The 24,950-nt window shown below is 41.5% G+C and overlaps 1 protein-coding gene across 1 annotated transcript in view; it reads left to right on the top strand.

The window, feature by feature from the left end:
• The window catches only part of CalpC (calpain C), a 104,863-nt gene that overhangs the window by 15,362 nt on the left and 64,551 nt on the right, over positions 1 to 24,950 (top strand). Inside the window, exons 2-3 of the mRNA XM_072297662.1 lie at positions 15,913 to 16,205; positions 20,822 to 20,961. Of these exons, the coding sequence (XP_072153763.1) occupies positions 20,824 to 20,961 (138 nt within the window). The 5' untranslated portion in view covers positions 15,913 to 16,205; positions 20,822 to 20,823. The remainder of the gene's footprint in view (positions 1 to 15,912; positions 16,206 to 20,821; positions 20,962 to 24,950) is intronic.

The raw sequence follows: 24,950 nt of genomic DNA, 5'->3' as shown, positions 1-24,950 counted from the left end.
GGACATTTGACAGAAGTCGTACATGAACACGTGATTAACTTCTGATTGGTGCCGGATGACATCATTCGGTTCGGTGCGAAACCAGGGCGTCTTGAAATTGCATGCAAGCTTCTCCCTTTGAACTGCCAATTTCTCGCTATCTGAGTTTCTTTCGAATATTTAATGTAAACGTCCTGTTCTACGTAGCATTTACCCATGGAAAAATGTATTCGCAAGTCAAAGTTCGTTCATTTTTTAGTGAGCCATTCTTGAAATTTGTGATATTTGGACCGCGTTAGGCAGTAAGGAACCAAGCCACATCGGCTATTGCCAAATTTAATTGGCAATTTAATTTTTTACTTTGCAAACGGTTGTTCGGATTTTCGTGCAAATTTCAGTGAATTTTCTGCATAGTACGAGGGAAATTCCTTGAAATTTTCAAAGGAATCCGCACAAACGTTCTCTTATAACAATGAATTTGCCCAGTTAAATTGCGCAATAGCTGATGTGGTTTGGTTTCCCCTGGTAAAAATTGGCAGTAGAATCTGTGTTCCAAAATACCATAGACCTAAAGCCGGCTGTAAGATTTCCAATAGCTTCTGTAGCCGGCTGTATAATTTCTTGTAGCCTTTAATAGCCGATGGCGAAAGTTTATGCTAAACGTTACTAAATACGGATACTAGGGCTTCGTTAGTTTTTGGACTGCCGCTCTCTTTTTGTGCCGTAGTATCTTGATTTATTTTGCGAGGAAAGCTCCGTACTTTTGAAGTTTGCCTGTCATTCTTAATATGTTGGAGCGCCTTCAATTTCTTATGATACGGTGCAATACCTCTGGTGTGAAATAGTTGCTTCAGACGCCGTGGCACGCTGCGGCGCGGCGCGGCGGGCGGGCAGAGAGCGCGAAACGCGCACTGGCGCCTACAAACCTAACAGGGATACTTCACGCATTGCGCAATGCGTGAAGTATCCCTGTTAGGTTTGTAGGCGCCAATGCGTCGCCGCTTCGCTTTGTGTTAGGCTCTAATATTTAATCTCGCGGAGTCAGCATTTTTCAACTCATGATTTTGCAATGTTTGCACACTCTGTATGGATTATTCTCATTTTAATTGAAGAAAAAAAATATGTTTTAAAGGAAAATATAATGTGTGTTTTGTAAATATCACGGTAGTTCTACACAATTTCTCATTGCCTTTTATAGCCAATGGCGATAAAGTGTAAAGCCCGGCGATAGGAACTGTAGCTCGACTGTATACTTTTTTATAGCTTCAAATAGCCCGGCTGTATGATTTGCTCCGCTTTCTTTAGCCAGCTATATGATTTTCAATAGCCTTCTTTTGTCGGCTATAAGAACTCCTATGTTATTTTGAAACGGAGCTTTTATCGTCAATTTTTACCAGGGTCTTTCTTCTAAACGCGGTCCATTTTGGGCCTCTGAAAGGACGGCAAGGAGTGCGGCAACTATTTGGCAACGTTGCGTATGAGCGATGGACAGAGGTTGGCGCGGTTGATCGGCGGCGGTGGATGGTGGAAGTGGTGGGTCTGGGAGCTTTGGCGAGAGGACTGAGAGAGACCCCTGCCGAGGGCCGAGGGCCGATACGAGGCGCGAGGCGGCCGCGGCCCAGGAAAAGAGGCCACGCAACAGAATATTCTTGTATTCCTTCCGTCTTCGTCGCACGCATGTGCTCTTTCGAACACGCGCCGCGCCGCACATGGACCGAGCCCGTAAGAGAAGTCGGACAACATTTGGAAACTTTAATCGCTTATAACTCCGTGTATACAAAACGATGAGATATTTAAAGTGGTTCATTGGTTTCCTCGTGAAATTTTCTTTAAGAAGCTGCCCTTAATAGTCAAAATTCAACAACTTAAACATCAACATTTGCAGTTTCAGCCAAAAACTTCATGTCCGACCTTTTCTACTAGCACGTTTCACTGTGCGCCGGCCGCCTGGACAATGTGCTCGGACACTTTAAAACGCGGAGCTGAGAGGGATTTAAGCGGAATTTAATGGGTTTTCTCTCCTCTCCTCTTTCGCATCCAACTCCGACATCTAGCTTCATACCGCCGTACGAAGTAAAAACGGCATATGAACCTCCAGACGTTGTCAAATTTTCTTTGATATAACACGATTTTACTGGTAAACTGAGATCAATCTTCAATTCCTCCCATTTTTCAGATAATTTTTTCGCAATTGCACCTGAAGTTATTGAAAATTTTAAGAAAAAATGTTAATGACTTTTCTCAAAATTAAAAATTTTATCGAAGGAAATTTGGCAACTCTCGAATTATCATACGGCGCTCTTCCTTAGTGCGCTGACCCGCGTTTATGGTAGCTTTGTTAAACCAAAATCAACGACTCTCAAGGCCCCCCCACCCCCACCTTCCAAATGTAGGACTTTCTGAAGACTTCCTAAAGAATGCTAGCGGCCTAAGACAGTGTTTCAAAGAACTATTCAGTTTGTCCCCTTGCGTAGCCAGAAATGTCCCACAGGAGGAGGAGGCGTGGTTCCCTGGTTCCTTTGGGCTTTCTCTATGAAGAGCACATCGCGGTACATTCATTACGTTTTTAAGTGTGCACAGACATAAATTGAATTATCATAATTTGAATTTGGAAGGACCTTCATCTGAAAAGGAGCAAAAAACAACCTGCAGCACTTTTAACTCGAAACGTCTTTTGACGAATATTTGTCGTATTGGATCCAAAATTCACTATTTAAGACCAACCATACAGTCATGGGTAAAGAGGGCTGAATATTCAAAAATTAAGAAATTGGAATAAAACTCTACTATAACATTTGAATCGACGTATTGCTAGTTCAGCCAAAAATTCTTGTACTTACAAGTGACAAAGTCATCATAAAATATTCCTGCGTGTTGCGATATCAATTCTATATTTTGAATTTTTGAGTGCTAAGGTCTGTTTTCCCATGGCTGTATAGTTGATCATAAATGATGGGTCTTTGACCCGATCCGACAAAAAATCGTCGTCGTCTTCTTCTTCTTCTTCTTCTTTTTCTTCCATAAACGACTAGGGCACAGCCCCGTTTGTCCGGCCATCTAGTATTGCTTCCATTGACTCGCATTAATATTATGAGATCTAAAAATCGTTAAAAATAAATTAACATATTTATGCCAAAAGGAACTATGTCTCACGCAAACCATATGCACATAGTTCCTTTTAGCATAAATACGTCCAAATGACTCGTAAAATCAATGAAAACACGATAAAATCATCATCCTTAGGAGAAGAGTTTTGGCAAAAAGTCGTCACTCTGGGCAATTCCGTTCCTCGAAGTAGAGATGTTAGATTTTTGGAATTTTCAAGAGAGCATGAATTGCAAATGATCTCGTGACCTTTTTCAGGATCTCCATGTGCATAGGCATGGAGGCATACTTGGAACCGCTATAAATCGATCATCTGAAAGGAAAGAGAGAGTGCGGAACAGTGGAACTAATGATCGTTCGGTGGAAAACTGCTGTGACTCTGCGGGAGTGGAGACTTTCTTTGATGAAACCGTTAGGTGTAAAAAAAAAGCTGTTCTTGGAATTGGATTTACATGGTCATGAGCGGTTGCGTCGAGATAAAAGTAGAAGTGATTTCATCGGCATGATGCGCTACGGATATGGAGCGTTTTCTCAAATGAATCAGTTGTTTTCAAACGGGAATAGATCCATTCCACGATGAGTCTTAGTTAGCATGTCATTATATGCAAGCCAAGGCTCATGCAAAAAAGGACTTGTTCCTTTTCAGCAACTGATTCAAATAGGGAGAGGGGCGTGGCGCGTCGCTCGGGAATAAGTGAAGAACCGCAGAATTAAATGTCACAAAACGTTTTCCAGAAGGAAAAAAGATATAAACTGTAAAGAGCTATGGAGCAATTGGACGTATTTCTGCCAAACGAAACCATGTGCATTATAACGTGAGTCTTGATATGCACATATTCTTTTGGATCTCAGGGATCATGTCTTAATGCACATAGTTCCGTTTGGCAGAAATACGTCGAATAGTAGAAATAGCTAATACGAAGTATTAGCTATGATAAAGGTCAATTCATAAATTACGAGATAAACTTCGATAAACATACCTAAACAAAAAAAACTTAAAAAATCATAAAATACTTAGGCATCACATTCTGAAAGCGTGCGTGCATATCATTAGAAGAGGTAGATGACGAGCCATACTGGAAGCCTGAATGAGACAACGGGTTTTGTAAAATGTTCTCATTTGCGTGAGCCCCGAGTAAGCGTGCCATTTAAGGATGATACCACTATTCGACCACATGGGAGCTCGTGTTGCCTGCACAAAAAATTGAAGGCGAACTGATAAAGCGTTAAAGTAACCTTTACCCGTGTGGCGAATCGCTATTTTTAGTGGGTTTCAGTCATTAAGCGTGCCATTTCACGGCGATATCGCTATTTGACCACATGGAGTTCGCGCGGCTTTCATTAACGTTGTTAAACATACACGGTATGAACATTAAAGATAAATGAACCTAAACCCAAATTAGAACTCTACACTCAAAAAACAAGTATGGGAAGAGTGACTTGCCGGCCGAGTTATGGATCATGGAGTCATAAAATATAGTTCGTGGAGCCATGCTTATAGGTTCACGACCAATAAAGTATGGCTCAGAAATCCATACTGTAGACGGTAAGTCACTTTGGTTAGAAATTATGGATTTCCGAGCCATTTTTAATGGGTTTCAGAGTCATACCTTTTTTTGGGTGTATCCTCATACGACCGAAACGCACACCATTAAGAAATTTGAGTGAGTCGACGTGATTCTAACAAAAGTTATCGTGTCTGCAACAAATTCGCCCAAACAGCCCACCTGACTATCATTCGGGGAATTCTATCCGGAACCCAATCAAACGGTCACAGCCAATGAAAGTGTATTAGTAGGAAAACAAGGGGAGGGCAGGAAACAAGGATGTAATACACAATTATTTATTTTTTTCTTTCTCTCAGATCCCGGCCACCACCATGTAGGGCTCAGGTTTTTTATCGTTTTTTTAAATTTTTATTGTAACATTTCCGACTGAAAATAACTCAGTTTTGAGTCGAAACGTCTCGGTTTTTTTAAATTGTGTATATTTCAGCCTTGTTTCCCGTTTTCCCCCTTTGTTTTTCTTCTGTTGCCAGTGTCTCGGACTGCTCTTTAAAAATTTGTATCTATGAATGTGTATTCCGCTTCCTCACCGATGTTAATTTTACAAAAAAAAACCACACCGAGCCAGCGTATGGTGTTATTTTAAGCCATTTCCACTCACTTGTTATCTCACTAAGCAAATATGAGTGTCCATCCTGCTCGTAGCTTTAGCAGGATGGGAGAGGCTTTCAGAATTTAGCGTCAATCCATTTGCAGGGAGAGATTTGAAGAGCGTCGTATCCATACATCATAGTAGATGACGAGTTACGCACTTTTGCCGACGTCTCGTTGTCAATAGTTTGCATTCATACTTCCATTACCAATGTTCATGCCGTCTTAGTTCGCGCAGTGTGCATCGTGGCATAGATGCATATACGTGTATTGAAATCTTGGCGCGCAGGTGATAATAAATTGCATTCAGGCAAGTAGCCAATCGGGAAAAACTATCAGTATCTAATTTATTGACGGCATATAGCTCGTCTCTGGCACTCGAACTATTCCATCGTTGTCGTCCGAGACAGTAGCAGTGTCGGCACTATTTCACAGCAAAGACAATTGTACATAACGGAACTATGTGCATTATGGCGTGAGCTCTGTTATGCATATATTCTTATGGGTCCCAGGGCTCATGTCTTAATGCACATAGTTCCATTTGGTAGAAATACGTCCAATTGGAGGATCGAAATCTTCCAACAGGGCTGAGTTCGCGATTGACGCTGTGAAAGTTGTCACCGATCGACGTAGAGGCTGTTGAAGTCAATTTAATTGTGATCTGGACTCGATCGTTTCCTGGCCTCAGGTCTCGTATTATTGAGTTATCGCGTAAAAATTATGCGCGTTACTAGCTCTGAGATCATTCTTCAAGGCCATCGGCTCTGTCACGCCGTGAGTTTCTAAACAATCGATACTCTAGGAATTTCAAAGCTGGACGTTAATTGGTGCTTAAATATTCTATCCGATGACGGATGTTAATTGGACGTATTTCTATCAAACGGAACTATGTGCATTAAGGCATGAGCCCTGAGACCCCCCAAAATACACGCATAACAGGGCTCACGTCATAATGCACATAGTTCCGTTTGATAGAAATTACGTTCCGCAATTAACGTGACGAGACATGACGGTTTGGAAGGCAAGTGCCAAATAAAATAGTTGAATATAGTTCGTGAGCGCAAAAAATTTGTATTTATCAAATGATGCCGAAAATATTTGGCATCTTTGTATCTGAGCCAGGATAAGGAATAAACAAACCAAAATACGCATTTTTTTATCGTTTTTACAAGAGCAATTACAGTACAAGAGTAATCACAGAATACAACAGTATGTTAATTTAAACGATGAAAAACGCGTGTCCTGGTTTGTCTTTTCCTCATTTTGGTAATTAAAAATTACCTAGGAAGCTCATTACGAAACAAGGACCTCGGTTCCTGGGTGCTCATGGCAAATAATACCCAACCGAAAGATGGGATCCTACTTTTCCGAATCAGTTGTGCAAAACGACAGGAAAGGGAAGATTTTAATTTGGATCCTTCGTCGCGATGTCCAAAACGTAACGATTGCAAACAAATCGTTCAATTATCCGTTTTCAAGTGAGCACCGGTGCCGGCGCGGCGCACAGTGGATCGAGTAAATAGGAGAGGCCGGACAAAATTTGGAAACTTTAAACGCTTACAACTCCGCTTGTATAAAACCTCGAGGTTCTAAACGTGGTTCCATAGGTTTTCTCGTGGATTTTCTGCATAATGCACCCCTTGAAATTTAAAATGTGACGGAAAATACATCGGAATTTGCAGTTATGGTAAAAAATGCCATGTCCGAGCGCTCCAATTGGCTCGATCCACTGTGCGGCGTCTCGCGGAGGGGAGCACTGAAGCGTAGTGATTCGCGTCCGAGTCGCGGAATCCGTCCATGTTATACTTTTTTAGTGAAAGTAGCGGATGAGTGTCAAGCAGAGTTGCCAACATTCCTTCCCGAAAAAACTCACGGTTTCTCACGATCGTATTCATATTCGTTCTTTAAACAGCTCCTTTTCTCTACTGCCGTGCTAAGGAAAAACGCCGTATGAGCCATCAGGCGTTGCCGAATTTCCCTCGATAAATCACGGATTTTCAGGAGAATTTGTTAGTATTTCTCCTCCAATTTTTTAGATGATTTCGCTCGGACTTTGATCTATTAATTCTGAAAAGTCAAGGAGAATATGCATAACTTTCTTCAAAAATAAATCTTTTCCAAAAGGAAATTTGGCAACATTCGAATGTTCATACGGGGTTTTTACTTAGCACGGCAGTCTAGGAGGCCCCATTTGGTTGACATTGTCATTAAAGGAGGCCTCGAGCATAGCATTATAAAATAGGCAATTTTTGAGAATCTCAAATAAAATTCAGTATTATAACTCTGGGGATGGGAACTTTCAAGGGATTACGATGATTTGCCACTGCAAAAAGTATATTGCGAGTTTTGTAAAATTTAACGTATGTTCACACCTACCTCAAAGTTTCAAAGTCGAAATCATTATTGTTTTTCTCTTGAACTTTGTACTTTTTGCAGCGGCAAAGCATTTTAATCCCCTGTATAAGGACCCATTCCAGAGTTATAATACTGAATGTCACCCGAGGTTAGCAAAAATTGAAGTGTTGCGTTCAGAAAGGGCATTTCTTGGTTGCGGTGTTTCAGAATCGCCACCAACATTTTATTCACTTAGTGAAAGCAAATCTGTGGAAATCGTTGAAACTTTTACTGGATTCCCTATATGACTTTGCAATGCTTTTAGACAAAAAATTCACCCAGCAGTGTTCTGTCTAAAATAAAAACTAGCAGTGGAAATTCTGAACCACAGCATGCAAATGCTCTTTTTGCACCGAACGCCTCAACATTGTCTGTCTAATAATACATTCAGCTGTCATCATTGGGGGAAATATATGCTCAACACTGTTGACAGGGTGTTCGCAGCAAAAACCTTAATAAACGACTCTTTACCGTAGGTTTAAATGGCATAAAAATCGATACATCGCAATTCACGCCCCGCGTTGATGCTCAACTAGTTGCTTCTCCATCTATATTCCGCGACTTGTGACTTAATTTTTGTCTCACCTTACCCTCAGAAAATCGGCTGCACAATAGAATTTTGAAACACGGCCTGCGAGCCGATTGTTGAAATCGATAGACAAAGCCATGGGCAAAGAAGACAAAAAGGGTATGGTGGGATCCTGTTGGTGGAAGAGGATGGTTGCAATGGACAAAGGAGGTAAGTAATAATAGACTAACTAATGGCAACCGACAAGAGACCCGACAGTTAGTCCATCATTTTCCCTCACAGTCTGTAAGAACCACTAGTTGCGACCAATAGGATCGCTCCATGCTCCCTATGTCTTCTTTGTCTATCAATTTCAATAATCAGTCCGTTGGCTATATGATTTGTCATTGCCCGAATAGCTAGACTATAGGGATAGTGAGAAATCCTATAGTCGGACCTTCCGGGCTATAACAAACCCTACAGCCGGGCTACGTTCCAAATTCTCTTGAACAGCCAATTCTTATCAGCGTATGCTTACATCGCTAATACCGGGTCTCAGAATATTTTGTCTCAGAGAGAACGGCACAGGAATGGCAATGGTTACGCGATGCAAAACACTCTGTCCAGTTTGGCAACATCACGACGATGTTCACAGTCATTTCGCCTCCTTTTTTCTAGAATATAAATAGTGATCTCGCGGCTCGCGCCGGCACTCATCGGGCAGAAGCGCGTATCTACACTTGGAGATGAGCCCTGACACCCGTTTAAGTGAATCCCTCTCGGGGCCCGCGCGGGAACGGTGTTACGTTTTTCACCGGGAAAGTATTCTCGCCACCTCTTGAGGCTCCTTTATCAGGCGTTTGCTCCGGATTGACGCTCGTTTAAAACAATTTGACTGCACGCAGCCTCGCTGCCCTCGGATCTTCCATCGACGTGGAATTTCGCCGCTTAGCGGGCACACCGTCTCATATTTAGGTTGGTGATCTCCGAGATAGGAACTACGAGTTTTTCTAGTTTTACAAGAAAAATTTTAGAAAGATCTCACTACCGAAACGGAGCCCATACACTTATCAGAATCAAGTCGCAGGATCGTGTTCAGAGGCGTTTTCTGGCTCCAGCAGGGCCGGATAGAAACTTTAGGGCCCGGGCGGCTGGTATGCGTGAGGTGCCCGGGGGGTCTGGAGGATATGGAATACCCACCAGTGGACAGGAGAGGTCTTCTCCGGAAATTTTTCAAATCTGGGAACCTTCAGACCCCATTTAATCGATTTTCGTGTTGAAAAATTGTGGAAAAGCTGGAGCTATTTTGCTGGAAACTAATTAATAAATCTGAAAAAGGGTCCTAAATTTTGGGTAAACAATGGCCTTAAACTATTTTTGCCAATGTATACAACTAGAGAAAAACACTGAGAAAAGCTACATGTAAAAAATAGTAGAACAACCACGTTCAAGTTATTTAAGAGATGAATGAATTCAAAAGCCGAAGGATGCAAGCGAAATGAAGCATATTCGTCTCTGATTGCAACGTTGTGTTCTAATTGTTATGTTTTATTTGTTTACACCGTTGTTAAAAAGCTGCACACAGTTTTTCCACGAATTTCCCTGAATGATCTCAAATGTAAGCATCGAAAATTTCGACGCGATACTTTCGTTTAGTCTATTTTCTTTTTATGTATCAAAACAAAAAAATTAAATATCCTCCGAGTTTCTGAATCGTTAAAATGAGGACACATATTTTCCCTTTACTTATGGTAAAAACCAGAGCAGAGACGCGCGAATGAGGACACGTAATCCTAGTTTAACGGTGACTTCAGCGTCGCGCGAGCAAAGGGAGGGGCGTAACGCGGTGGAGTTGTCTCAGAAGGGTGACGCGCCTTCCATTCGGCCAGCGGTAAAATGCCAACACCCATGGTCGAATAGTTATCTTGTTACGCCTGCCGTAAATGAAATCAAATATCGACGCCCGCACGCGGAAAAAGGTGCTCTCATCTCTAATTGCAACGTTGCAGATCTATAATAATTTTTTTTTAAATCAATTTTTGTTTTAAAAAAGCTACTCACAGTTTTGTAGAAGTTTCCGAGAAATTTCCGGGATGATTTAAATAAAGTCTCAAAAAATTTTGACGCGATATTTTCGTTCGTTCTGTTTTCTTTTATTAAACCACAATTAATTTTACGCGAATCAAGTTTCAGAATCGCTGCATCGACTAAACATCGTCCGAGCTCCTGAATCGTTGCAATTAAGATACTTCTTTACCCTTTAATTGTGGCAAAACCGGGCAGGGACCATCAAAAGAAATGACGCGTGGTCCAGTGCTGGTCCTAGTTTTGCAGCGACTTTGACGTTGCGCAAGCCAGGGAAGGGAGCTCAGTCGAGTGTCGAGTCATCTTCACAATGTGATGCGCCTTCAATCCAGTTAGCGGCAATGTGCCTACACGGGTGGTCGAATAGTTATCGCTAATAACGCTCGCATTGCATGTGCTGCAATGCGAGAAGTATCCATGCAGTCTTGTAGGCGCTAATATGCGTTCGACTCCGACTGCACTGTTTGGCGCAATGCGTGAAGTATTCCTACAGTCTCGCAGGCGCTGATGTGAGTTTGACACCGACCGCACCGTGTTCGGCGCGATTATTCGAACTCGCGTCAGGATAATCGCGGCATCGAAAAATGGGACTTAAAAGGCCCATGCAGTGTTTCGACGCCGTATGAGCAATTTTGCCTCGTTTCTTCCGATAAAACATTTTTTCTCAGAAAGTCAGAAAAGTTTTTTATGTTCGCTTTTTTAGGTTGAGTGGATCATCAAGCAAGTTAATAATTTAAGCACTCTCATATACATGATTATTCAACAGAGTTTCATGCAGAACACGACTCGAGCAACGAAAACTACTGAAATCAACTTCTAGCTAAGTTCCTAGCGTTTGTCCATTGGTTGCGGGAACTGAATTCAGAGTGTGTACAGCTTGAGCTCAGCGTCAAGATTGATGTTGCCATATATTTTCATATTACTGAGTCTGTCATAGTGACGTTTGGCGTGCAATTTAACCCTAGTAAATTATTCTTTCTTCCATGAGCGGAAACGTTGAATTTATTCATAAAAGACGCTATTACCACGGATAGGCGTTAATGTAGGGTTAGGATATATCCTCGTTGCTTTTTGGTGTTCACACCGCGAGCCTGCAATCTTGGGATCGAAGAAATGCGGAAATTTCCCAGCTTTTTGTTTACTTATTTTTTTCAATTTTTAAAATTAGAAAGAAGACAAAATAAACGGAAAACTACTCAACAGCAATTCTTTAGAACTGCCGTAATTTTTCTTCTCTGTGCGAAAAAAATTCTGCATAAACTTCAAGAAACGATGTCAATTTGTTCTCCTTTACAAAAATAACATAGAGGCGGAGATTCAGACACCGCAAACGAGATATGTGATTGTGGACTTACGCCGTCGATATGTTGCTCCCAAAATGAGCCGAATATAGCAGTTCCTTATTGCAAAATGTAGTCCAGTTGTTCGTACTCTCTCCATTAGTGTTGTCTGACTCTACCGTCGCGTCGTCGGAAGAAAAGCATTCAGTGGCGAGGCGTGAATGATCGATTATCGATATTTCACATTTGAAGGTATGGTAAAGAATCGATTACTAAGGAGTTCGTTGCGAACACCCTACTCATCGATCCTTTTCCATAGGTTTAAACGGCAGAACAATCGATATACCGCAAAGCACGTAGCAGTGCCGTTGAAGAACATCGAAGTGAATCAAGTGCACAACGCTGATGTTCACCGGCGTACTCGTCGCGTGACTCCACACCTCCACACTGACAACTTTCGAATTTAATGGGTTAGCCACGGTGCCCCCCCCCCCACCCTCGCCCCCACTGGCCCCTCTTCCCGGCTCGACGCGTGTTGATAAGGTGGTTAGCCGTGCGATGCAACATCCGAGTCGAGCGAAAAACGCGTAACTGCACGAGGGATTCACTGTGGCAATGAGTGGTTTTCACCGGGATGGCGAGTCGCAAATTTGCCATGCACTCGTAGTCCCCTGCGTAAGACCGCGTGAAAATAAACATGGTTCATTTGTCATGCGCTACTACACTGCAATAGTCGAGACTTATCGTCATTCGCACCGCGTTGGGTCAGGCGCCTCCGCACGTCGCGTCGTCGCCTGCGAAACGTTTTTGTTCGCACCGTTGGTCGTTTCTCGGACGAAGGAACGTAACCTCATTGGTTGCAAAATCGACTCGAACGATTCATGTTCACGGAAATAAATGGATTCCCGATTTAACAATTAAGTTGTCAAAAAAGCTAAATGTTTCAAATGAGATTACGTAGCATGGTGTCAACGATCATGGTGTCAACAAACAGTTTTTCTAAGTTTTTGTTGACACCATGATCATCCAAAAATAAAAAATTCTGACTCTTTTGAGAAATGATCTTGGTGTCAACGATCACGACGTCAACGAAACTTAAAACTTGCCTCAATAACATCTTTCAAATTTCAAGTCTTGTTTTTCTTGTGTTATTTACTCTAATCTAACCTAACCTAACCTAACCCCACATGACTTTAACCTTATCTACCTACTTAATCTAACCGTAAATGTCTTGACCTAAACTAACCTAATCCAACTATACGTGACCCTAGACCTCTCCTGTACACTTAATTTTTTAATATTACTCTTAAAGAGGGTATTTTTCTGTTTGTTGATACCGTGATCGTTGACACCATGCTCAGGGCCCAGTTTTTGCGTTTTACTGATTGAGCACGACGTCAACAATCGTTGATTCCATGATCAGATTTTTGGTTTGTTGACACCATGATCAATCGTTGCCACCATGCAACGTCACCTCAAATGAATATTTCACAATCCTGCCGTGCTAAGGAAAAACGCCATATGTGCCCTCCTATGGGAAAAGATAAATGCAACAGGGTGTTCGCGACGAATATCTTAATAATCGATTCTTTACCACAGCTTCAAATGAGGAATTATCGATAATCGATCATTGACGCCTCTCCGCTGGACTGGAGGGGAGGAATCAGTGATGACGGGAACGTTAGACAACGTCAATGCAACGCTGTTGGGTGTTGAATGCTAATGCTACGGCTGCACTTGGCGCTTCGCGTCCGACAACCGGGTCGCAACGGTCGAATCGTCGTTTATCTGACGACGATGCAAAGGCGTGACTTGAATTTAGTATGAGCCCCATTGTCCATACAACTCAATGCGCTCCACAACTCATATGAAAATTGAGTTGCGCCCTTACATTGGAGGAGAGACGGAATAACACGGGAGGAAGAGGGATTCAGCACCGGGAACAAATCGTATCATCCCAGTGCGTTTCACACCATTCGCTCTCTCCCACCGTACAAGTTGGTTCAGGAAGTTGTCGAGACTCTGGGCATATTTCTGTTGCTTGGTGCGATGATGCACTATTTTAGTTCGTTAGTTAGTTCGTTAGTTAGTTGGTTAGTTAGTTAGTTAGTTAGTTAATATATTTTAAGACGTTCAGCGTCACAGGCTATTACCAGATAGGCTGAGTCACTGGTATATATTTATTATATAAAGTATCTTATAATCAACCAAATCCTGAAAGAAACGAGCTAATAAAAAATGTCCGATTGTAAAATAGCCGATATAAATTATCATGGAAATATACAAAAGTATGTGCACTTTTTACACTTCACTTCATCGTTATCTCCTCACCGCGGTTGTTGTCGCTCAGTTATTGTTTTTTCCGCACAGAACACCGATATTTTGGGAAAACTGGTTGCTTCTCGAGGTCCCTGGTGAAACCGTTATTCCCATCTACTTTTCTGCCTACCTTCGAAGGCGGGTCGAGAAATTTTGAATTTTATTCAGACACTGGTCGCAGATGAGCTCAACAGACTAGTGATGGGGGTCGAAAAAAACCGTTTTTCTTTAGGAGTTGGTCGAAAAAGTCAACCAAATCCACCCGCAAAAATTCGCTTGAGCAAAGTTTTCCTAAATTTTTATTTTATTTTCAACATTCAACATTCAACACCCGCATCGATACTCCTACAGACTGTCACTCCAGTTTGAAAGTCTGGAAGGGGCTACACTGAAGAAAAAGTTACGGGCTCTCAAGACACACCATCCATTCCGGGCTCAGAGGCCGAAAATTCCGGGTGCTGGAGCCGTAATCCCGGCTGCTCCGGGTGCTGCGCCCAGAGCTTTCGATCTCCGAGCCCAGAACGCGGATGGTATGTCTATACAGCCCGTAAGTACGGGTTCCACGGCCGCAGTTTTTGTTTCAGTGTATTGTCTGTGGTAAGAATGGCTGAGTTGCTGGACGCTGTCTATTGGACATAACTCTGTCAAACTATGTGCATTATGGCGTGAGTCCAGTTATGCATATATTTAAATGGGTCTCAGGGCTCATGCCTTAGTGGACATAGTTCCGTTTGACAGAAATACGTTCTATTGATCCTTGGAGGCTGCAAGAGCGAGATCCGTCGAGTTCCTTCGGGAGAGCGGGCTCGGGTGCAAGTGAATCCAGTGAGCTGTGAACAGGAGCCGTTGAAGCGAGGCCGTAATTAATTTTCAAGCACACTCGAACGCCGCGCCGCGCCGAGCGGGCCGCGGGCCGTGACCTTGAATATTAACTGCACACGGTCATAGGATCCGAACGGAAGGGAAAGTAGGGCACCGGATTGGTGGACGCTGGACGTTGGATGCTGGACAGACGGACGCCGTCGACGGATGGGTGAATCGATGTGATGGACGGCTCTTGCCCGGTTGTTAGAGCCCCGAGAATCCGAGGGATTAAAACTCCTCAAACATCTCGCCGATCGAGTCCGCCTCGGATCGCCCGCCCGGACTCAACGCCTCGGGTTTCCCTTCTAATTATCATCCAATATCCAGTTCCGTTCGCGGGAAATGCTCCCCAGATATTACGCTTCACAATTTGCATCGTAATCAGCATGAGCGTAGGAAGGGGGACGGGAAGGCGTCACCATCCCCCCCCCCCCCAGAAAAATTATGACTGTGTATTGTCGGTCAATACGACCGTGCAAAGAGAGAACAGGTTATGCGGCCATGCTGAGGAAAAACGCCGTATGAGCCGTCAGACGTTGCCAAATTTCCTTCGACAGATCTATGCTCCCGAACCCCCCCCCCTCCCCCTAAATTGAATCCTTACTCGTGAAATGAAACTTAAATGAATTCGAATCCAAATGGCCCCTAAAAATCCAACTCAACGTTTGTACTACCGCGCATTTTGAGGATACCCCTATCACGGTAACGGCGCATGAACAGTGGGTTTCGGGGAGCAAAATCAGGAGGGCGAGTTGAGGGTCTACAGGGAGACATAACCATTGATAAAGGAATTCAAATGGTTTCCAAAAAAAAAATTAAAATATGCAAGTTACGAGGTGCAGGTTCATGCTATTGTTGAATCCTGAATGAAATAGCTTTTTTTTGCGGTATGTACATTTCCCAAACTGAGAAATCCAGCTAGGTGCAAACACTCAATTAAATCATAGAACAACCTAAGTTACTCATTTCCTACTATATAAGTTTCAGTTAGGTCAAGGGGGCTGCAGAAATGCTGAAAAAAGGCGTTACCTAATTTAGGGATGGTCCCTGTAAGTGATCAAACCTACGTGGTTTACTTTCTTAGTCCATCGTTAAAGTCTCCGGGCTCAATTCCTGTTCCCGCTGGACTTACCACCATTTAATATGGACTCATGATGTAAAACGACATTGGCGCATTATTTCTGGAGCTGAATCTAATATTTCCTCCTTTTTCTTGTTTCAGATTCGATTGCGGGAGCTGAGGGGAAGCTGCGATGTGAAATGATCTGCGGCTAGATCAACTCATACCTCAAGGACTCAACGCCTACGCCTCGCTGGGATATTGAGTGACCGTGTCTTAATGTGTTCATTTCAGTGTTTTGCTTCATCGCTATTTTGCGAATGGCGATCGTTGTCCTTTAATTAAAAGAATTTAGTACTATAAGAAAAAAATATAGATGTGAAAGTTTTAATGGGTATCATTATTAGAGTCCCAATTTGAGGAATTCAATCGTAAGAGAATCTACATTTCTTGAGGTAAGCTGGACCGTAATTTTTTCTCATTCTACTTATTCCGATTAGCGTAAGTTTCAGGTCAAATAATAACTCGATTGCATTGAGTTTTAGTGCGTATTTATACAAGACTGCTTACGGGACTGCAAACGGTCCTCCGAATTGAAAAAATTAGAAATGGGCTAGGGACTACATTTAACAATTGTTCCGTGCCTATTAATATAAGAGCTCCAATATGCATAAGGAAACTAATGGAACATATGTTGTTCCTAAAATTAGCTAGAAATAGTTTCATATTTTTGCTGAATTTATCCTGTTAATTGACGTTAAGGCACCGCTGCAGTGGTGAATGTAGGAGAGGCACATCGGTGGCATGGATGGCCCCATCTGTGTTCCTTATTGCAAAATGTAATCCAATTCGTCGTTCCCCTCGTGGAAGAACGTTTAACTACAATTCAATGTTGCCAAATTTCTTATTGCATGTTGCATTTTTATCAATTGGAATCTTGCGTATTTACCTGCAAAATTTAGACAAATTTTGGACAACAATTTCACAGGTAGATTCTGGTGTTAAAAAACTGATTGTTTGAATCAATTAGGAAACCTTGGGATGGAGTTACGTTTCTTCGTCTGAGAAACGATGAATTATGGCTACACTATGAGTTTGAGAGTGTAGTAAGAGTCTGCGTGATGCGGAAACCTGATGTCACCTTGGCTGATCAATTTGATCATAACCTATGTTCAGGAAAAAACCGCGTTAAACAGAGACAAGAGACCCTCCACGCGCCTCTTGGCGACAGGTGAAAGCTTTTACTCTCGGGGATTCAACACTGCCCTAAAAACAATGTAAGGGAGCAACAGTCATCACTATTTTTTCGGCTGTTGACCTACCTACTTGGTGGATGATGAGCTTCGGGTGACGTCTCGAGCCGAATAAATTTCCCAAACTTCGGTTTGTCAGCCCAACGAAACTGCCAACTCGTTGTTGACCATCATCCAAGAAGATAGGTCAACAGCTAAACGTTGAAGTCCCGAAAGTAAAAGCTTCCACCATTGCCGAGATACTAGTGGAGGGTCTCTGGTTAAAACTTAACGATACGGGTACCTAACCCCCATCCTAATTCGCCACCCCTGCCAGGGCGCGAGGGGTCTCCATGAAACCCAGTGTCCATGCTCTCTCTGTATTGATACTCTACCAGTACGAGTCGCGACTATAACTGAAACATAACTTTGAAGTTCGACACAAATTGGAGAAATTAATTCAAAAAGCCAATAGCAGTGTCCATAGAGAAATGATTTTTGAAAATTGCAGAGATGCGACCCCTGACCAGAATTAAAAAGAGCGGTCGATCACCAGTATGTCCTCCTATTCTGCCGTCCTGAAGAAGAACGCCGTATGAGCCTTCAGACGTTGCCAAGCTTCCTTTGAAATGTTTACGCTCCTATCCTATTTTTCATCCAATTTTTCGGAGAATTTCTTTCGTAATGGAGAATTTGCATGTGTCTGAAATTTGATGAATTCCGTGTCAAAGTGGATGCCACCAAGTGAGCCGAATACGAGGATACCCTTGGTTCATAAATCGAATGATTATTGGAGAAAATACGACAAAATAACCTAATCTGCGAAAATGCATGTGTTTAAATGGGAAATGCCGCCAGATGACGTCATTAAGCGGTGCATTTTCTCACTTTTAAACCTATTTTTATACTATTTTCCATTGCAGAAAAAAAATTATGAAAAATACTGCAAAATCAGCTCTTCAGGCACTTTCAGATGAAACAATAAAAAATTTGCGGGCAAATTCTCCATTAAATCGGGAAATCCTGAAAAATTCCATAAAAAAGAGAGTAAATGTGGCAACATTCGGATGTTCTTACGGCGTTTTTCCTTAGCATGGTTTCCTATCAGTGGACCGTTCGCCCCCGCCACCCGCACTCGCCAACGCCTCAAAGCTGATCGCGACCTTGGAGTCACTCGTCCATGCCTTCAGAAATCCGTGCGTCGCGCCAAGGTCAATGTTCCTTCCCCCCCCCCCCCCTTCTTAACTGACACCACGATCCCCCAGGATTTCTTTCCATAACTTCAACTCTAATAGAGCTCACGCTGTCCCCCTACTATGAAGCGATGATAGTTCTCTCTAATTCCGTCATTTCTCTCGGGAAGAATTCCAGGCGTTTATAACCCTGGAAGACAGCGGCTTAAGTCTCACTTGCCCTTTGATCGGACTTTATGATCATCTTTGTATCGTGCCTCAGGGCTTATTAGTCAAGGGAATCTCACTGCCGCGCCGCACGAAGGAAAAACGCAGTGTGAACCTCCAGACGTAGCCACATTTCCTCCGGTAAAAAGCGAATTTGCCGGGAAAATTGTGAATATTTTTCATGAAATTTTTCACACGGTTTCGTTCCCAATTTAATATAAAATATCTGAAAGTTTCAAAGGAAAATCTGCATATTTTTCTTCCAGAATAAATATTTTGTCGGGGGTAATTTGGCAACATTTGAATGATTCATGAGCACGGCACTTACACCACGGAGCTGCCATGCTAAAGGAAAACGCATTCTGAGCCTTCAGACGTTGCCAAATCTCCCCCTGTAAGATATTTATTTTTGAAGGAATGTATGCAGATTTTGCTCTGTAATTTATAAATATTTTAGATTAAATTGCGGAGAAAAAATCGTGTGAAAAATTGGAGCAGAAATATTCACAATTGTCCGTGTTAATTCGGTTTTTATCGAAGGAAATGTGGCAACGTTTGAAGGTTTCTACGACGTTTTTCCTCAGCATGACAGTGTAAGGCATCGGTTCTCAAACCCAAAGTCGAACTGACCATAAGGCCAATCTGCCATTGGCAGATACGCCCCCCTGACGCATCGAAGACGCGCTTCTCTGCCACATGTAGCAAAATAAGATGAGAGAAAAAATAATGACCGAGAAAAAATGCGGAAAATTCATAAATGAACGGGAGCAGAAAAAGTAAGAGTAAAGAAGTGTCCTCGTACGCATGATAGTGGTGTATGGAAGTCCTGGAACTATATACCGGATGTAAGCCCCCAGGGGCGCCTTGGCCTGCAAAAATGCTAGAAAATTGTTTGGTTTTTTTTTATTTGCTGAATTCAGCTTTTGTATCCGTAGGCCAACATTTTGAAGAGAATGATGTGAAAAATTGGGACATACTGGTTTAATCAAGCTGTGATGAATGACAGTTGTTTCACTCACTAGCAGAAATTCGTTTAAATAAAGAAGGCAAACCTCTGCCATTACGCTTTGTACGCTTTCATATTCCGCTATTACGCGAAAAATTGGTCACTCTCCGTCGTAAAATTAGCTTTGAGGCGTTGAAAATTTTTCTCGATTATAGTTTTCGTAAAGGAGATGATGAGCGTCAGGGATAAGCGTGAGGAAATCTAACTGGCTCTCGAACTTTTGTCAAGTATCAAAATATCTATACACAAAATATCTAAGATCCGCGGTAAAAAATTCTTTCCTTTGAAATGTTCACCTTTTAGGTAACATAGAGACGCTTCATCACCCCCCTCCTCTTCCTCATCCGCCATGTGTCACTCTCTCAGAAGAGGTATAGTACAGTCAATTATAGACGTGCGCCCCTTTGATCGCTTGAGAGACCTCTAACATTAATTTTCTTTTCAAAATGATAATTGATTAGAGCTTATCCTATTTTCGGCTGTGTTGTTCACGTAGCCCTTGAAACACCACTATCAATGAGACAAACGAAACTAACACACTGGAAATAGAGAAAATGGAAAGGCGGTCCAGAGATAAAACTATTCGTGCTTGATGGATGTCTGTGTTGCATCTGCAAAATTGAAGGTGCGATGGCGCGAGCTGTGAATTTGTGATGTTTCACAGCTTCTTTTTATGCTGTCCATGAGGTATCGTGAGAAAAGTTAAGAAAGGAGGCTCGATTATTACGACTCTCCTAATTATGGTTGTGTTGCTCATACACTCTTTGAAGCACTGCTAAACATGCAAATGAGACAAACGGAAACAAACACGGTATGGAAATGGAGCAAAGTAAAAGGAGGCGCATTGATGACGGAGCAGAGATACAACTATTCGTACATGATGAATGTCCGAGTTGCATCTGCAAAATTGAAGGCGCGATGGCGCTATGCGCAAACTCGCAATGCTCCTCCTTATGATGCCGGAGAAGTGTCGCTCAGATTCGAGAGAAAAAATTAAAAAACTAGCTCCGATTACGTCTCGACTCTGTTAATCCTAAGGGAAACGGAGAATTTCCCCTTATGATGAAGTAAATGCGGAAAACGTAATTAATTTTCTACTTTTTATTCACATTATTTCACCTTTTTTGTTTTTATTTTAAATAGCACATTCAAACACGAATCGCGTTTATTTTTCAGCGAATTTGTATATTTTCGCATATTTTATTGATTTATACTCCTTAATCAACAAACGAATGTTGGATTTACTAGAGTGTACTATGCTTTTATCGTAAAATCCGTAGCGTTACGCCCCTACTTGAGATTTGTGCAATTTGTGACTTTATTCTCGTGACTGAGAATATTGTCAAATTTTATGAAATTTTCCTTCATTCAGTAAACATATATTCAGTGAATACGTGAATGATGCCATCTAATCGTATTATGTTTGATTTCAGGTATGACAGATTTGGAGCGAGTGAAAAGATGCTGTCTAAAAAAGGGAGAACTGTGGGAGGACCCCGATTTCCCTGCCACGCAAGCATCTGTATTTTATCATCAAACTCCACCTTTCACATTCCAATGGAAACGACCAAAGGTAACGAGAAATTCCATACATTTTGCATGCAATTTTTAATAGGAACTGACATTTTGTTCGACAAGGCTGCAGAGGAAGACCTATGTAAAATATGCGCTGCAGTGGATTGAGTGCTTATGAAGAATTCGATGTTTATAGTCAAAAGTTGGTACCTCAATTGAGACGCTTATGAATCCTTGACGTCGTCTTGCTACTTTTTTTTTTTTTTTTTTTTTTTTTTTTTTTTTTTTTTTTTTTTTTTTTAAAGTAAATTAACTGAATAGTTTGTGATTTTCCCAAACATACGAATTACTGTTAATAAAGAAAAATGTTTACCAATTCCACCACTGACAAAAAAGACATACCATCCGTCCTTGGCTCAGAGGCGGAAAGTTCCGGGTGCCACATCCGGAACTTCCTGCCTGTGAGCTCGGAACGCGGACGATACGTCTAAACAGCCCGTAAGCATGGCCTCCATGGCCTTAGTGTTGTTTCCAGTGAATAAAACATGTTTATCAGTAATCTTTCAAATGAATAAAATAAGTAAACTTCTCGAATCTAGATACATCTTTTTCTACCATAACCATCGATTTGGATTTTCATAGCATAATTTTACTTTTTGTAATTTGATCGTTTAGAAGTTCAAGCCAATTATTTGTGAACAATATCGAGGCTAGTATGGATGATGTTATTTGGTGCTCAAGGAAAACATGTTTTGCAACATGGGTGATATACCCATCATGTTTCACTTTCTTAGTCCATAGTTTAAGTCTCTGGGGTCAGTTCCCGCCAGTCAGCTTTCAGTATTACTACTTGGTTTTCAAAGAAAATATTTTTGAACAATAACATTCACAGTGTGGGTAATGAACTCATGAAACCTTCTTAGTTTACTTTCTTAACCTATCGTTAAAGTCTCTAGGCTCAACTCCTGTTGCCATACCCTTCAATAAGAACTCACCTGATATAGACCGACTTTAGAGCATTCTAAAGCGAATTTATCACATTTTTAAGAACTTGGAACAGCCAATTTGTAATTCTAATACTCCCAATTAACTTTCAAAAATGATGAAGGAAAGATAAAATGTGACCGCCCCTCGGGCAAGAGACCTCAGTCTTGGTCCGCAAATATTCATAATGTATTATTATCCTGATACCAGAGTATAGTGAGTGTTCTGAAAACATGTTGGTGCATTAAAACCCTCAAAAATACCGCACCAAATCAGGAATATTACATCATTTACTAAAATCAACGTAAATACATCAAACATTACTTAATTATCTTGCACGCTTAAAAAAAAGAAGAAAAAAAAAGTTCAAAGGAAGTTTGCAGGAAGTTTCAAAACGTCTAATTGCTTAGTTTTCCTGTATAAGATTTTACACATGAAGAAATTAGAAAACGTGAAATGACGTTAGGCAGATTTTGATTCTATGAGTTCAGGTAGTATTGAATTCTGCCCCGGAAAACTCGAACAACTCTTGTGCGACGAGTCTCAGACTCAAACTGGACAGTGGTGAGAGGTGAATGATGGACCATCGATATTTCCCCATTTGAAGCTACGATAAAGAATCGATACTGAGGAGTTCGTTGCGAGCACCCTATTCATCAATCCTTTTCCATAGGTTTAAATGGCAGATCAATCGATTTATCGCAAAGCACGCCACGCCACTCAAACCGGAGAGGTCGGGCGAGAAAGAAGCATAGGAAGAGCTGTTTGCAACGGGATTGATATGAATTTAATCAATCAATTACACGTTTTCGGGACTCCAGGTGCGTCGAGTAACGGTCTCACGCGCTGATCGTGCTCGAATGCCGCTGCGGGAAACGTTTCGTCTCGTAATTAGTGCAAGGCCAAGACCAGCGTCCAAGTTCTCGAGTTGTGCTAAAATCGAAAATCACAGCGAATCCTGACCCGTTTTCACCAGTTTTCCCGCTCATATTCCATATACCCTGGCAGCGTGGCGTGCTTTGCGACGTATCGATTGATCTGCCATTTAAACCTATGGAAAAAGATCGATGAATAGGGTGTTCGCAGCGAGCACCTTAATAATCGATTCTTTACAATAGCCTCAAATGGAGAACTATCGAAAGTCGATCATTCACGCCACGCCACTGAAATACTCGAGCATCTCTCAGGGCTGTCTCTTAAGAGTCAAAGGAAATTAGAAATCACTTTAATGCCCGGCAAAACTCAATGTTTAAAACTGCTTTTTTATTTTTTTCAATACTAAATTTTTTAACCAGACCCCTCGAACTGTCATTAGAAGCCGTTATTAAAGACGTAACCCTGAATTTTGAATTCAGCGGTCGCCCATCCCTCTTGTAAACGCTTTTGTGACGCAGGCCTTGATAAAAATGTTTGTGAAACTTTTTTCTAGACTACTGTTGTGCTAAGGAAAAACGCCGTATGAACCTTCAGGCGTTGCCGAGTTTTCTCCCGATAAAAACCGAATTTACTGAGAAAATTGTGAATATTTTTTTCCAAAAATTTCAGACAATTTTGTACGCAATATAATATAAAATCACTAAACATTTTAGGGGAAAATATGCATGAATTTCATTAAAAATACATGTTTTATCGAGGGAAATTTGGCAACTCTCGAATGTTCATACGGCGTTCTTCCCTGTTACGGCAGACTAAGACATCAGTTTCTAAATTATCTGACGTACCTCTTCACGCGATATTTGCAGCTCACCTGCAGTATCAATTCGTTGACCCGCCGGCCATTGGTTCATTTTCGTCGGCCAAAAATACACTCTCAGTGATCAAGGAGTCGAGATAAAAATAAATAACAGCGGTTGGCTAATAAAGCAACAAAGGTCAACGTATTCGTTGATCGTTAAAGGTTCTTCGGGGTTGAGGCTGGATAATCGGTTGTTGTTAAAACCCCTTATCTCCTTTTCCTCATGAGCTTCGACATTAAAGTATTCTTACGAGCTCAGTGCTCATCACAAAATATACATGTTACGTATAAGTTTGACTGATTCTGAGGAAATACCTACGCAGGCAAACATCTTCGCGGACAATAAAGTAAAATCAACATAGATATACCGATCCCTCCGCCTCTGCAATTCGTCAGTTTCGTAATTTATTTCCCTCTGTTGTCGATCCATTCACAATTATATATCGTCACCTTCCGGCCAAAGTATCACAAGCGCCGTGCGACGTTTCAAAATTTCCGCCGCCATTTCATTTTTTTACCGAGAAATCGTTGGTTGAATCTGTTTGAAAATTTCACTGGATTTTATCGGCAGCCTAAAGAAAATTCAGTAAAATTTTCGGACTCAACCAACAATTTCTCTGTATGAAAATAAAACGGCGGCGAACATTTTTAAACGTTGCATGGCGCTTGTGATGTTTTGTCCGGAAGTTGACGATATGTTGATAAAATAAATCGATGGTGAATCTTAAACAATTGAGCAGTGGCAATTCCTGAAAGTTAAAAACACCGTTTTTCCCTTATTTAAATGTATGTAAAACAATCGATTCTGAGCGAAGTAGCTCCATCACCTAAAATCGATATTTTCAATGGGTTTAAAGCAAGGAAAAACAGTGTTGACATCTTTCAAGAACCGTTGCTGTACAATCGATATACGTGTTCGTCTTCGATATTTCTGGTATCGTTTCACTTTTCGAATTAATTCTAAATCACTTTTTTCGATGTTATGTGGAATTTCGAGCATCTCTCACAAAAATGTCGAACAATAAGGACAACATTTTGCAATTAGGAACCATTATTTCTGGCCCATTTTAGATACATTACGCATCACATTGTCAGAGTCAGAGATAGTGGTTCCTTACTGCAAAATGTAATCCATGTAAGAATCATCGAGACGTCTTTAATTGGAATCAACCAATCTCATTTCACGTTTACCTAATTTCTTGTCTATTTTTTATTTGTTTTTATTAGAAATGATACACAAAATGCTTCGGAACTTTCTGTGAATGTTGTCATGAAAATGAGGAGAGCAGTCAAAAAATATCATGGCATTTGCTCAGTTATTCTTAAAA

Source organism: Bemisia tabaci, chromosome 3, assembly GCF_918797505.1.
Source record: "Bemisia tabaci chromosome 3, PGI_BMITA_v3".
Lineage (NCBI taxonomy): Eukaryota > Metazoa > Arthropoda > Insecta > Hemiptera > Aleyrodidae > Bemisia > Bemisia tabaci.
Note: the sequence above shows the minus strand (reverse complement) of the source record. Positions and strands in the feature narration are given on the sequence as shown.